The sequence below is a fragment of the Pithys albifrons genome, chromosome 19 (assembly GCF_047495875.1).
Source record: "Pithys albifrons albifrons isolate INPA30051 chromosome 19, PitAlb_v1, whole genome shotgun sequence".
Lineage (NCBI taxonomy): Eukaryota > Metazoa > Chordata > Aves > Passeriformes > Thamnophilidae > Pithys > Pithys albifrons.
The window spans coordinates 6132801-6145562 of NC_092476.1; the positions used below are offsets into that span (position 1 = coordinate 6132801).

The 12762-nt window shown below is 49.1% G+C and overlaps 1 protein-coding gene across 1 annotated transcript in view; it reads right to left on the reverse strand.

Annotated features, from left to right (window-relative positions):
- The window catches only part of CACNA1G (calcium voltage-gated channel subunit alpha1 G), a 146107-nt gene that overhangs the window by 81101 nt on the left and 52244 nt on the right, over window positions 1-12762 (reverse strand). Inside the window, exons 4-9 of the mRNA XM_071573326.1 lie at window positions 9945-10042; window positions 7747-7906; window positions 5634-5925; window positions 5026-5118; window positions 2618-3428; window positions 617-984 (exon numbers count right to left, since the gene is read on the reverse strand). Coding sequence (XP_071429427.1) covers window positions 617-984; window positions 2618-3428; window positions 5026-5118; window positions 5634-5925; window positions 7747-7906; window positions 9945-10042 — 1822 coding nt within the window. The remainder of the gene's footprint in view (window positions 1-616; window positions 985-2617; window positions 3429-5025; window positions 5119-5633; window positions 5926-7746; window positions 7907-9944; window positions 10043-12762) is intronic.

Consider the following 12762-nt stretch of genomic DNA (forward strand, 5'->3'; position numbering starts at 1 on the left):
TTTTCTTAATGACTATATATAGGGAAAGCTCTGCTAGGTGACAAGCGTGTGAGAGGCTGGAGCAGAGGCAGCCTCTTGCCTGCAAGGACTCAGATAATCGAGCAGCAGAATAGCCAGCGATGAGTCTATTTTGGACTCAGCCTGCTGCTGAAGCGTTCACTGAGGAGGTAAAGCCATTTGTTACCTCCTCTCCAGAGAGTGCAAATTCAATAGACTTCCCTGCCTGCAGCTGCACTGACCCCGGAGCCCACAGCCACCAGCAGCACCACAAAGCACTGCCAGGCTGGCACTGACCCAGTGGCAAATGGCTGTTTCCTCACCACAGAACTCAGACACACCTGGTGCTGCCCAGGTGACAATGTTCTTGGCACACTGCTGAGCATCCCTGGCAGGACTGGGAGGCAGGAGTTCACACAGCTGGACACCACCGGTCAAGGTGATTGCTGCAAGCTGGAAGCAGGCTCAGAATAAAAAAAGCCTGCTTTGCTCCATCCTGGGACCCTTCCCAAGACACTACAATGCCTCTCACCCCAAAACATCTCACCAGCAGCCAGATTGTGAACTGTTAAACCACCTGCAACCCCACTGCGCCTGGAGTTGCTAGGACAGCACTCACCTGCTCATGGTACTCGATCCCCATGCTGAGTGTGTTGATGAGAATGGCCACCATGATCCCACGGCCAAAATACTTGCTGTCCACGATCTTCCGAAAGGTCTCACACACCATGTGCCAGAAGGCCAGCACCCGGCTGGCCCTCCTGGCCCGGGCTCTGCCCCGCTGTGGGTCCCGCTGGTCACTGTAGTGGGCATCCTGCGTGAACTCATAGACCCCCTCCTCACTATCCGAGTCGGCCGTCTCATTGTCCGACAGCTCAGCCTCTCCTGCCAGTGCTGCGAGGCAGTACGGGCAGCTCTCAGGGTTGCAGGAACCACCATCCAGCTTGGTGCAGGGGCTGGAGATCTTGCAGGAGCTTTGGCAGGGACCTGAAATGCCAGAAGGGCAGGGAAAGGGCAGCCTGTCAGCCAGGACAGGGAGCTGCGGGCAGCCATGGGAGCAATCCCCAGTCCCTGTTAGCACTGAGCTGTTGACCTTGACATGACAGGCATTTCCTAATGGGAAAAGGGTTCCTGCTGAGTTAAAACCTGTGTTCCACAGGTGTCTTGCCTGTTATGAAGCCCAATTTGATGACTTCAGGCAAACACCACCCCAGGCCCCTAGCCTACTTCATTATACCCCTGGCCATTAAGGGTAAGAGGAAGCAATCGGCTCCTCTAGCCCTGGCAAGATCCAGGTTGTAATTATCAGGAGTGCTGCTGCTAGCAACCTCCTTCCCTGCTCCCACTGTTTGCTGGTGCTCTGAAATCACCAGCTTCCCTCTCCACAGGCTGTCCACAGTGGCAGCTGCCAGGTGTCTCCTGGGTGAAAATACCAGCAGGATATTCCCCAAAATTCCCACCAGCCGGCTGTGAGGAGAGAGGCTATCTGCTGCATGGCAGCACAAAGTGCTAAACCAACTCACAGCCCAGCTCTGTGCATTTAGTCTCTGGGAAGTGCTGGGCTGGGGGCAGGACTTGGTCTCTTCCCTGCACAGATCCTTGCTGGAAAGGTCAACACCACTGCAGTGGGGTAGAAAAGGAACTGACTGCCTGGGAACACTTGGCCAGAAACACTTCTTGGAGGCTGTGTTTGGACTAGACTGACCCAAACCTTAGGATGTGGAGGTGGAAAGAGCATCTTGCAGTGAAAGTATGAAACCCCTGACCCAGGAAAGCTGCATTTGGTGTCTGGCTCTTATGGGTTTCTGGAGAAGATTTTTAATACTCTGTGATTGCCCTTGAGCATTCACGCAAAGCGGACACTCGATCTCTCTGAGTCTCATGTCCCACAGAAGCAGTGCTATGCAATGCTCAGGGATGTGTCAGGACTCGGATCTGGAAGGTGTCCACCCTCAGCCTCTAGCTGACTTGAGGAGTGCAAGGATTTGGGGAGTGTTCCCTGTAATTGCAGAATAAACTAGGGGGGAAAGGAGGCAGAGGGTTGAGATCATAGAATCATAGAATGGTTTGGGTTGGAACAGACCTTAAAAATCATCTCATTCCAACTCCCTGCCACAGGCAGGGACATCTTCCACTAGATCAGATTGCTCCAAGCCCTGTCCAGCCCGGCCTTGAACACTTTCAGTGATGGGGCAGCCACAGCTTCTCTTGGCAAGCTGTGCCAGGCCTCAACACCCTCACAGGCAAGACTTTCATCCTAACATCTAATCTAAACCCAACCTCTGTCAGTTTAAAGCCATTCCCTTTGTCCTATCTCTACATGCCCTTGTCAAGTCTCTCTTGTGGGTCCCCTACAAGATGGGGAATAGAATGAAAATGGATTCACTGAAAACATTAACTTCCCTTGAAGTCTGGGAGGTTGAAACCTCTCTCCTGGATTTGATTATAAGAAGCACTAGGTAGCTCAAAAGACCCCTGTTTGCCTCACCTGGAAAGCCATCACCTTTCTCTGTAACATGGACTGAAAAGAACCCTGCAAAAATTCAGAAGGAGAACACAATTAGGCCATAGCTTGTATTTCTGCAAAGCAACCCCAGACTGACATTCAGCCCCAGCTCACCTGTGCTCTGTGTCTCCAGCAGCTTGTGCATGGTGCTGTACGGCCCAGGCGGGATATTGAGGCTTGTCAAGGTGCTGCTTCCAGCACCTACTGCTGCCTCCCCAAGGTTCTTCTCTTTCAGCATCTCATGGGAGGTACTGGAGTGGACTGTGGGGTATACCTTGCTGCCCACGATGTTCTTGGGGATCCCCTCCGGGCTTGGCAATCCAAGGCTTGGCTGCGGGAGGGATGACCGGCAGCGCACTGGCTCAAAGTGACAGTCAGCATGGTAGATGCTGTGGACGGACTCAGTGTTGCTGGGAGAGGCACTGGGGGCCCCAAGGGAGTTTGGTGCTGAGGTGGGGAGCATCAGCCGGTTGGTCCCGTTGTGGAGCGAGCTGGTCTCTACATCGCTGATCTCTGGGCTGGCATGGGGTGCCCGCAGGTTCCCATTGCCCAGGTGATAGTGGTGGTGGTGATGGTGATGGTGGTGGATGAGGTGGTGCACAGAGGACCTTTTCCTGCTCCGGCGCTTCCTGGTATGCCGGTCCGCCCCTGCCTTGCTCTCAGGGCTGGTGAGGAAGCCCATCCTCACGCCTGCCACCCTGTAGGCCTTCACGAGCTGCTTGCTGCCTTTTCGGGCAATGTATACCAGGTACTTGAGGAGTTCATCGTAGCAGCTGCCTGGCTCTGAAAAGCTGGCGAGGGTGCTGGCGTTGGACAGGTAGCGCACCCGCTGCTCCTTCATCAGCTGGCTCTCACGCTGCTTTGTCTCAGAGAACTGCGTTGCAATCACCACCAGGCACAGGTTGATCATGAAGAAGGAGCCCACCTAAGGGGACAGGAGCCATCAGCCACTTTGGAGTGGCCATGCCCCCACCCCCATAGCCCTGCAGGGCCCAAGGAGCCAGGGGCAAACCCCAGCCAGCCCCACCTCCTACATCACCCAACGGGGACCACCAGCCTGTTGGGGGGACTGACTCACCCCTCAAGCTCCCACCCCAGGGACTCCCACACCAGCCCGCCATGGAGGATGTCAGAGATCAAAGACAGGAGAAGATTATTTTGACAAAAAGCTCTTGCTCTTTTAAGATGGTGTTTTTCTTTCTCCGCAGACAGCGGTTGTAATTATCACAATTAGTGGCATTACGATGAATGCACTGAGCCTTCCTGATAGGAGAATTTTTTTCTGGCAGTGTGTGGGCAGCTTGCGAGCAGATCCCTTTTTCCTGCTAACGGGATTTGCGGGTGACTGTTACGCAAGGGCATCAGCAGTCTGTACCCACAGCTTGGAGATTTTCTTTCCAACCAGGTTTTCATGAGGTTCTGCCTTCCGCAGAGCCCAGCCTGGATCACAGGGAATTACTGACGTGCTAACGGGCTATCACACACTGCTAACATTACTCGCACGGCATCTGGAAAAGTACTGCTTGCTCTTCCTCTCTGTCATTTCAGGGATGCTGAGAGCAAGGGTTTGTTTCTCTTCTGGGGAAGCTAACAGATGAACTAGAAAAAGGATCATGGACTAAATGACCATCTACTTTGTCATCAGGGTTTGAGTCTTGGTTTGATGAGGAGCAGAAATCCCCACAATGACCAAACAGACAATGTGCAGCTATTTTACTGGACTTAGTCCAATTACATGGCAAGAAAAGGACTCACTTATCTCAGCTACATCTGAGTGAGGCACCTAATGATCCTTTAGAGTCAAGAGAGAAATAGGCGCATCAAGTCTGCAATGCATCTAATTTATTTTGGATGTCTACCTTCAGAGGAGATGAATCACCCCCTTAAAGCACCTATTTTTCTCCCTTGATGATAAAGGGAGTCTAGACAACGAGCTCAGCCAGTCACAGTAGACAATTCTGCTTGCATAGATGAAGCCCATCATGGAGCTCACCCCACAGAAATTCGTTGTTGGCTCCTTTGTGGGTAGTCTCAGATGATGCTGTGAAGTGTGGGTGGGCAGTTATCTCTTCCCTCCTTTCTTAACATGCTCTCTGAATTTTCATACTGTTTCTCCACTGCATTAAGGACCCAGCCAGACTGATTTCTCAATATTGGGGCATTTTTGGGCAGCCTTTTCCCCTTCCAGCACTCAAAAGCTGACCAGGTGAAATTTGCCTACTTATAAACTTAAATTCAAGGTGGCAATTAAGAGAGAGAACCTGGGAGCACAAACAGAAAGATAGTAGAAGCATCAGGAAGTGTATCTACCACAGCTTGAGCTCATCTTCTTTCCCTTCCTCATGTTTTCAGCAAAATGCAGCTGCAGCACAATGCCACAGAAAAGCTGTGTGTCTCCCAGCAGGCTGGTTGCTACCTCAGCTTTTATATTCACTGTACTCTCTGTCCTGTTTCTGTGGGTCACTTCACTCTGCTCTCTCCAAATGCCAGGAGGACCTCCCTGTTCCCCTAGGGCCACTCACAATGATCAGGAGGATGAAGTAGATGAAGTTGTAGAAGGAGTGTGCATCCATGACAAAGTACATGATGTCCACCCAGCCTTCCAGCGTGATGACCTGGTGGGAACAGGAAAGGACAATGAAGCCATCAAGGCTCAGTTACAACATCAAGTGCACAAGTAACATTTCTTCTGACTGGGTCATTTCAGACACTCCATAGATGGTCTTGGTGAAGTACAAGACACTGAGAAACCAAACCGTACCCTACTCCTACCACTGCCAACAGCCACATTACCAGCTGCCCAGGCTGAATCCAGCCCTTTCCCAGCTGGACTTAAGAGCTACTATTGCATTTTTCAGAGAGAAAAGCAGTTTTTAGGCTCTGTCCCACATCAGCACAGTCTTAGTGCACTCACAGAGGGTTTTGTCCATGCATGTGAGATGGAGACATTTTTAAATCAGGCATCAAATGGTATTCATAACACCTTGAGCACCTGTGCAATACTATGTCTATGTAAGTACTCATGGGTGCAAAATAGCCCCCAAGAGGCAAATGCACAGCCCTTGGGAATGTGCTGGGGGGCAGGACTGTCAGTTTGCCCACCTTGTGACCGTTTGCAGGCAGGACTCACCTGAAATATTGCGATCCAGGCATAGCCAATGTTATCAAAGTTGATAGCTCCCTTGAAGGGGTTGTGCTCCCCAGCAGAGCAGTTGGTGTAATACTGGTTCCAATTGACACAGGATGTGTTGGTGGTGTCATTGTAGGAATAATAATCCAGGGTGCACTCCAGACCCTCTTCCCTCCGTGTTGGGATACTCCGGCAGTAGCGCATCCCATTCTCCCGGGGCTGGGAGCAGATGAAAGGGTTTTCATCTTCATTCTCTGTCTGGTAGTACCGCTCCAAATCCACTGTGTAGGGGCTGAAAGAGTCCAGACAGGACTGGGGTTTGCACACCAGTTGTGGGCAATCTGGCAAGGGAACAGCTGTAACAGCAGTCTGATGTCTGTTATTCTGAATCTTAGAGCTTTTTTTATAAAAAGGAATCCCCTTGGATTTTCTGCAGCCCCACAAGGTGAGTTGATGTCCCTAGCTTGCTTTTGGGAAACTGAGGCAGTGCACTTGACCACTCAGCAACCCCTGTGATGACATTATGAAGAGCCACTCCATCTGGAAGCACTCTGGCTTTGACTTTAGGAGACTAAGAACAGGATTCAGCCTGACAGAGCTTCTCTGAAATCTCTTTGCTGCAGTAAGATGGAAATCAGTTAGTTTAAGCTCCTGTACCTCCTGTCCTCCTAGAGATGCTGAGAATTGTTTGGGGACACTGTACAAGGACCTCCCAAGATTCCTGAAAACCAGAGGTAGGGCCTTCATCTGCATTTCATAGTGTCAGCTCAGCCCATAGATAAGCTCTAAATTCCCTCTGAGGGTGGCCTTACCACAGCAAACCAGGCACAAATGCTCTTCAGGGAGATGAAACAACCCATGGCCAGCCAAAAATTGGCTCCTTGCTCTGCACACACTATCTTCTTAATGCTGCCAGGACTTCCACTAAAGCTTGCAAAGATATTTTTAAGCCTAGTTCAGCCCGGTTAATTCCTGCAGAATTGCCTGTAATACCCTTCAAAGCCTATCTAAACCCCTGGAATTCTGGCTCAATTAAACAGCACCCAAACCTGTGGCTCTATTGGATTTACTTGGTGGTGAAGTCCCCCTGTTCTGCTGTTATTTACTTAACATTGCCCTGGTAATGACTCTCCCAACTGCCCTTCAAGAGCACAACATACAAGAGGGGTGAATGTTAATTAGGAGATGTCTGGGAGAGGATAGAAGGTGATTGTGTCAGCTCTAGACCTGAGCCACAGCAGCAACAGCATGACACTGCTGTGTGCAAGAAAGGCTTTGGGCTTGTAGGATTACTCCATTCAGGTGTGAATCCAGTCAGAACAACTCTGGAGAGTCAACAATCCACTGAAAAGTGATGGGGGTGCCAGAGCGTGAGCAGAGCCATCAAAGGTTTGCAGTCACCTGCCCTTTCCCAAGTATTTGAAGGGAGAGAGGTGCTGGAAAGCAAAGCAGGAAGGCAGGAGAAGAGGTATGGAAATCCTGGTCTGAAAGAGGCTGTCAGCCACCAGATATTTCAACCATGGTTCAAACATTCCTACATCTGGCAAGGTGGCTGGACAGGAGACTGGGTGCCCATTCAATCATAGCAGCCCTTTTGGCCTTAACATCCAGGGATCTGTGAAAACTAACACTTCAGGATGGGGACTATCTCTTGCTCTATGACTGAAAAGCATCTACTATCACAAAATGCATGGCAGCTCCATCAGCTTTTCCTGGGGTTTAGGTGGGACTACAAAGGCTGTGCCCATAAACACAATAGCTGCTGAAGGGGATTCAGATCTGAACATCTCCACACAGAAAAAGTCACACATTAATGATATACTGAATTTAGAAAGCCTGAACTCCCATTCTCAGGGATTTTTGGAGGCTTTTATCAATCAAAGAGGTTCCCAAGTGGCAGCTGAGGGTTAAGGACAACCTGTAAATGTGAACGGCAAATTGTCACAGCTCACTCTGTTCCCACTGTGTGTGCCCAAGCAGGAGTTATGGTGGCATTTAGGAGAAGGGAGCATTTGCAGAAGAGCAGGGCTTTCTAACACAGGAGATCCTTGTCTCCTGGAGGGACAGACTAACTCAAGCTGAGGAGACATTTGTGCTGCCCACGCAGACTCACATGCTGAAGTTTTCAGGGAGGAAGCAGCGGTTCCTGAGCAAACCTGCCCACAGCTGGACTCCCACGATGCCAAAGATGAAGAAGACAAAGAAGCAGAGGAGGAGGACGTTCCCCAGCATGGGCAGTGTGTCCAAAAGAAGCGTCACCAGGATGCGCATACCTGAGGCAAAGAGGAAAAGTTCACGCTGAATTTTCTTATTCCAGCTATGTCCTCCTGACCTTTTCCTTTTCACAGATACTTTTCCTTCCACTGAGAGCAGCTGCCTTCCCACCACTGTCCTCATCACCTACACATGGCTTGTGAACACTCACAGCTCCCCAGTTCCCTTTGGTTTCCCCCCAAAAGCCCCCAGGACACCTCCCATTAATCTGTGTCCTGCTCCTAGGCACATGACCTATCTTCCCTGCTCAGGTCCCATCCCCTCTGAAGTTTTCCAGTAATTATATGTCTCCTTTCTTCCCTGAGACCAAACTCTGACATCTTCCTTTACTTGTATTTTGTATTTCTTTCTCCACTCAATATATATCAAAATTCCCTTCCCTCTCTAATTCCCCTCATCCACCCTAAATGCCCTCTCTTCCTTAAAATACAGGACTCTCTCTGGCAGTTAATTCTTGCAAGTTCAGGAACAGCCAGTTCTGTAACAAAGACAAATTGATGGTGACTGCAACTTGACATTTACACACAAAAAAATTGATTTCATCTGACATCTCTGTAATATTCTGCTCATCTCTCACTCTCCTTCTTTCCCCATGTTCTGTATTCTCTCACTTGCTTATATTGACTTTTATTTAAAGAAAGCTTTACAGTTGCAGCCTTTGCTTTGATACTTTAGGAAGACTTTTTTCTCTCATTCTGATGCCGTCATCTCCTCTATCAGGGTTTTACTTCTACTCCTTTACTGGGGAACAACCACCTTGCATCAGCTCCTAATTAACTGAAATTACTTTCTGTGGTTATTGCATTGATCATCATACAAAGCTCCTTTTTTATTTTTCCCACCTTACATTTCTATCCCACTGTATGTTGCAGAGAAGCCAAGATAAATTACCCAGGATTTCAAAATACATTAAGTGAATTACATCCTCAGTTAGACAGCAGAGGATAAATTCAGCCATCCACCAGTTCAGCAGTGGGGATAAAAAACTCCCAACCCATTGCAAACAGGATTCTGAAGCTTCTGTAATGATTGAAACAGCAGCAGCAAAGCCAGATTAAGTTCAAGAGTCAGCAGCAAAATAAATAGATCCCAGGCACCTCCACCATCAGCAGAGAGAACTGAAGCTGATTAGTTCTCATCAAGGCATTGGGCTAGTACAGATAGGTGAGGGCAGTCTTGGATTTAATTTGGCTAAAACAATACTGGATTTGATGAGCAGAATTGTAGGACTAGGAAAGCAATGTTTCTGGTGCAGTTGTACTTACACATAACATACCTGGTTTGTACAGCATCTGAGAGGGAAGCAACTTTGTGCTTCTCATGGCACACAGGGATTTCCCCAGCACAGGGCAGTGGCAATGGGGTGGTTGGGTTGGGATTGGTTTGTGATGGCCAGAGCCTCTCTGAGCACGGGGCTGGGCTGCTGTGCCATGCACTGCTGCTTAAAAGGGCCTGAGATCCTCATTCATGAGCTGATAAACAATTTAAACTGAAGAGCTACTGCCCATCCCACCCAGGCTTACTTTGTAGATGTGGGGGTTTGGGCTGTATGGACCAGCTCTGGGGTCCTTAACAACTACCATGCGGCTTCCTCCAGGCACGACAAGATTTCTTCACCCCAGTTTCTCGAGAGAAGGAGGGGCTAGCCCAGGCAGGGTGGGAGCAGCATGGCTCAGACCCCTCTGCCTGTAATGTGCGGTAAAGGCTGTTGGCTCAGTCAGTTCCTATCACCAGCATCCCTTCACCTTAGCAGCATCCTCAGACCCTCTTCAGATGAGAAAGAAAGGTGTCTGAAGGCAGTCCTGGATACCTCATTGAGTCATCCCTGATGCCATAGGTGTCAAAAGGAATATTATTTAAAGCAGAAGAGTGACAGGCACTGGAACCCAGAACTTGATGGTAGGACCCAGCATTGCCAGGCGTGGGCGAGCACTTCAGCTGTGATGAAAGGCTGAAGCATCTGTGTTTGCCCTCCCATCCCCAGGTCATGGATGCAGAGAGCTTGCCCCAGTGGCAAGGAATGAGGATCTGACTTACTGGGGACCCTGTTAATGGCCCTGAGTGGCCGCAGGACGCGGACAGTGCGGACGGCAGAGAAGCTGACGTTCTGCAGGTCCAGGGAATACTCCAGCATCCTGTGAAAGACACAGACACAGAGAAGCATCAAGGATCTTGTGGAGAAATGTTGGATTATCAAATATTATAAAGCAAACATTAAATGCCAACCGCTCGCAGAGGGACTTGTTACTGCATCTCTCCCATCAGGAAAGTTTGCCAGAGGAATTAATTAAGGGTTGTTTGCGTATCAGAATAAAGTCAATGAGGGAGAATGTGATACACCAGCTCACGCGGCCACAGATATCTCTCTCTCTCATCTGGTTTGGTTACTGTTTTTGCACAGGGCTAGGCAGAAGCTTCTAAAAATCCCTGCATGCTCCAGAGGAACAATTTCCAGACAGCCCTGTTTATAACAAGAATTTTACCGATACTCTAGTGAATCTGAGTTTGTTGTGCTGAGCATCACCACAACCCAGAAAAGAAGAGGAGCATGCCCTGGTACACACCCTTCCGTGGGGCACAGGAGATGAGCAGCAGAGGACACTGAGCTCTGCTACCTCTGACCAGCAGAGACCATTGTCAGGTGGGATCAAAACTGATGACACTTCTAGATAACCAATCTGGGCAAACATGGACCAAGGAACCTCCCTGTGCTCCTACATGGTGTTTAAGGGCTTATTTCAATTTCAGGATATGGAGGTGCAAGTTTCACAGGACTTAGGATGCACCTGGACTGCTGCAAGTCCCTAGGGTGCCCCAGCACCATCTCACTGGTCTCTTGGCACCTTTGCTCAAGCACAGTAGGGCCATCAGTTATGTCACCTCCAAGACTTTTCTCTCTGGCTGTGGAAAGACCCAAGAGCTGTGCCCAAAAGCATTCTTGAAAAGGCAGAGCCAGGCAAAGGCAAGGAAGAGGATCACAAGGCCCCCAGTACAGCCAAGCTCCTGCTGCCACAGCCAACCACAGGATATTAATCTCTTCCGAAAATTATCAAGTTCCCTCTCAAAACTAGCTGGGTGGTTCCCTCCCTCTGACTCTGATTGTTCAAAGCCTAACTTCCAGCTGAATTTATTCAGGACAAGCTCATATCCATTCGTTTTTATGGCAGTGCTGTCTTTAAGTAGCTTCTCTAGCTGTTATTTGTCCCTGATGTTTACCCACCCATGTATTTACAGAGGGCAACTCACATCTCCTCTCAGCCCTGATTTTGAAAAGCCAAACAAACCAAGCACTTCCAGCCCCATCTTGCAGACAGACTCTCTGCTCTGCAGTCACAACCTTTCTCCGCACTTGCCCTGGCCCGAATTAATCTCACCTGATTATGCATTAAGCTTCTGGAGGAGGCTTTGCTGGCACCTTGCACAAAAGAATCAGTGCTGTCCCCTCCTTCCTTGCTGGAAATCCCACAGGATCTGTCAGTGCTGTGGTGGGTTCAGCATTGTTACAGAACACTGCAAGTTTCTGCTCTTGCTGTGATCAGCCAAATCCACTCTCCTCTAACAAGAATGATGATGATCAAACCATATCTAAGATGAAAATAACCTCAACATATTCCTCTCTGTTTAGCTGACACCCACAGTCATGGGACAGTCCCAGAAGAGGAACATTGGACAGATATGGATGGGAGGAATTTGTTCCCAGCCTCTAGCCACAGAGGAAGGCAGCATGTCCATAAAATTCCACCTGGCCCAAGTGAAGAAAACCAGCCCCTTCATTGCTGCATGGGACTCACCACATCGGGCCAGCTTTGGCTAAGCCAAGGAGATGGGTGATGATTTTCCTGGCTTTAACAGCTCTCACATTTCCCTCACTGTCTGAAAAGAAGATTTCTATATGGTTGGCAGTATTCAGGTAAAAAGCCCATGTCAAACATGCAGCTTTTCTTTCATCAATTATTAACGTACGAGCTGCCAGCAAAATTCAGAGGAGCACATGGTTATTTGCACCAAGACAAATCATTTTCTGATTAATGACAGCTCCAGATGCACTTCCAGAGATACGTGTGCTTGTGCTGCAAAAGACGTGTTGTAAAATGCATTTAAACATATTAGAGAACAATTATAATGTCAAATGTAAAGAAACAAGCCAAACAACGACCCAGAGGCTTAAGCAAGCACCTGAACACCATGACCAAGATCAAGTGTTTTCCTGCCTCTGTCTCCAGACACAGTTGGTGTTATAGCACTGCAAGTTCAGCCCCAGACACAGACTACAGGATCCACAACTTGGTAACCAACAGCTCCAGCTCCCTGAGAGAACCCAGTACTGAAGAAAAAAACGTCCGTAAAACTCAGTCACTAAAGAGTAAGTCCAATGAGAACATCACCAGTCCCCAGCTCTAAGGTCACTTCCCAAGGCAAGGAGGTGCATGGGAGGAATCAATCCACATCCCTGGCAAGGGAAGATACCCACAGAGAGCAAATGTCAGGATGTCACCAGCTGGTGAGGTGACAGGTACATTTACCAGCATATATAGCATTTATGCATTGGAGATCTGCAGTGTAAAAGGCTCCTGATGAAGCTTCAATTCAAATGTCATCTCTGTTCAGAGGGGAAAGCACGATGCCTGTCAACGCTGCTGCCACCAACCTGGTGCCCAGCCAAGTTAAAGGCTCAGAAAGATACTCAGCATTAAATAGGATGGATTCACAGCAAATGCTGAGGCTCGTCAGAGTGATCAGCAACCCCCGATCGCTAGTTATTCAGAAGGAAAGCGGAAATATTTAGGACTTTCTAAGAATAAAAGTGGAGCATCTGCAAAGCCAGACGTACAACGGGCTGGTGGTGGGATGCAGA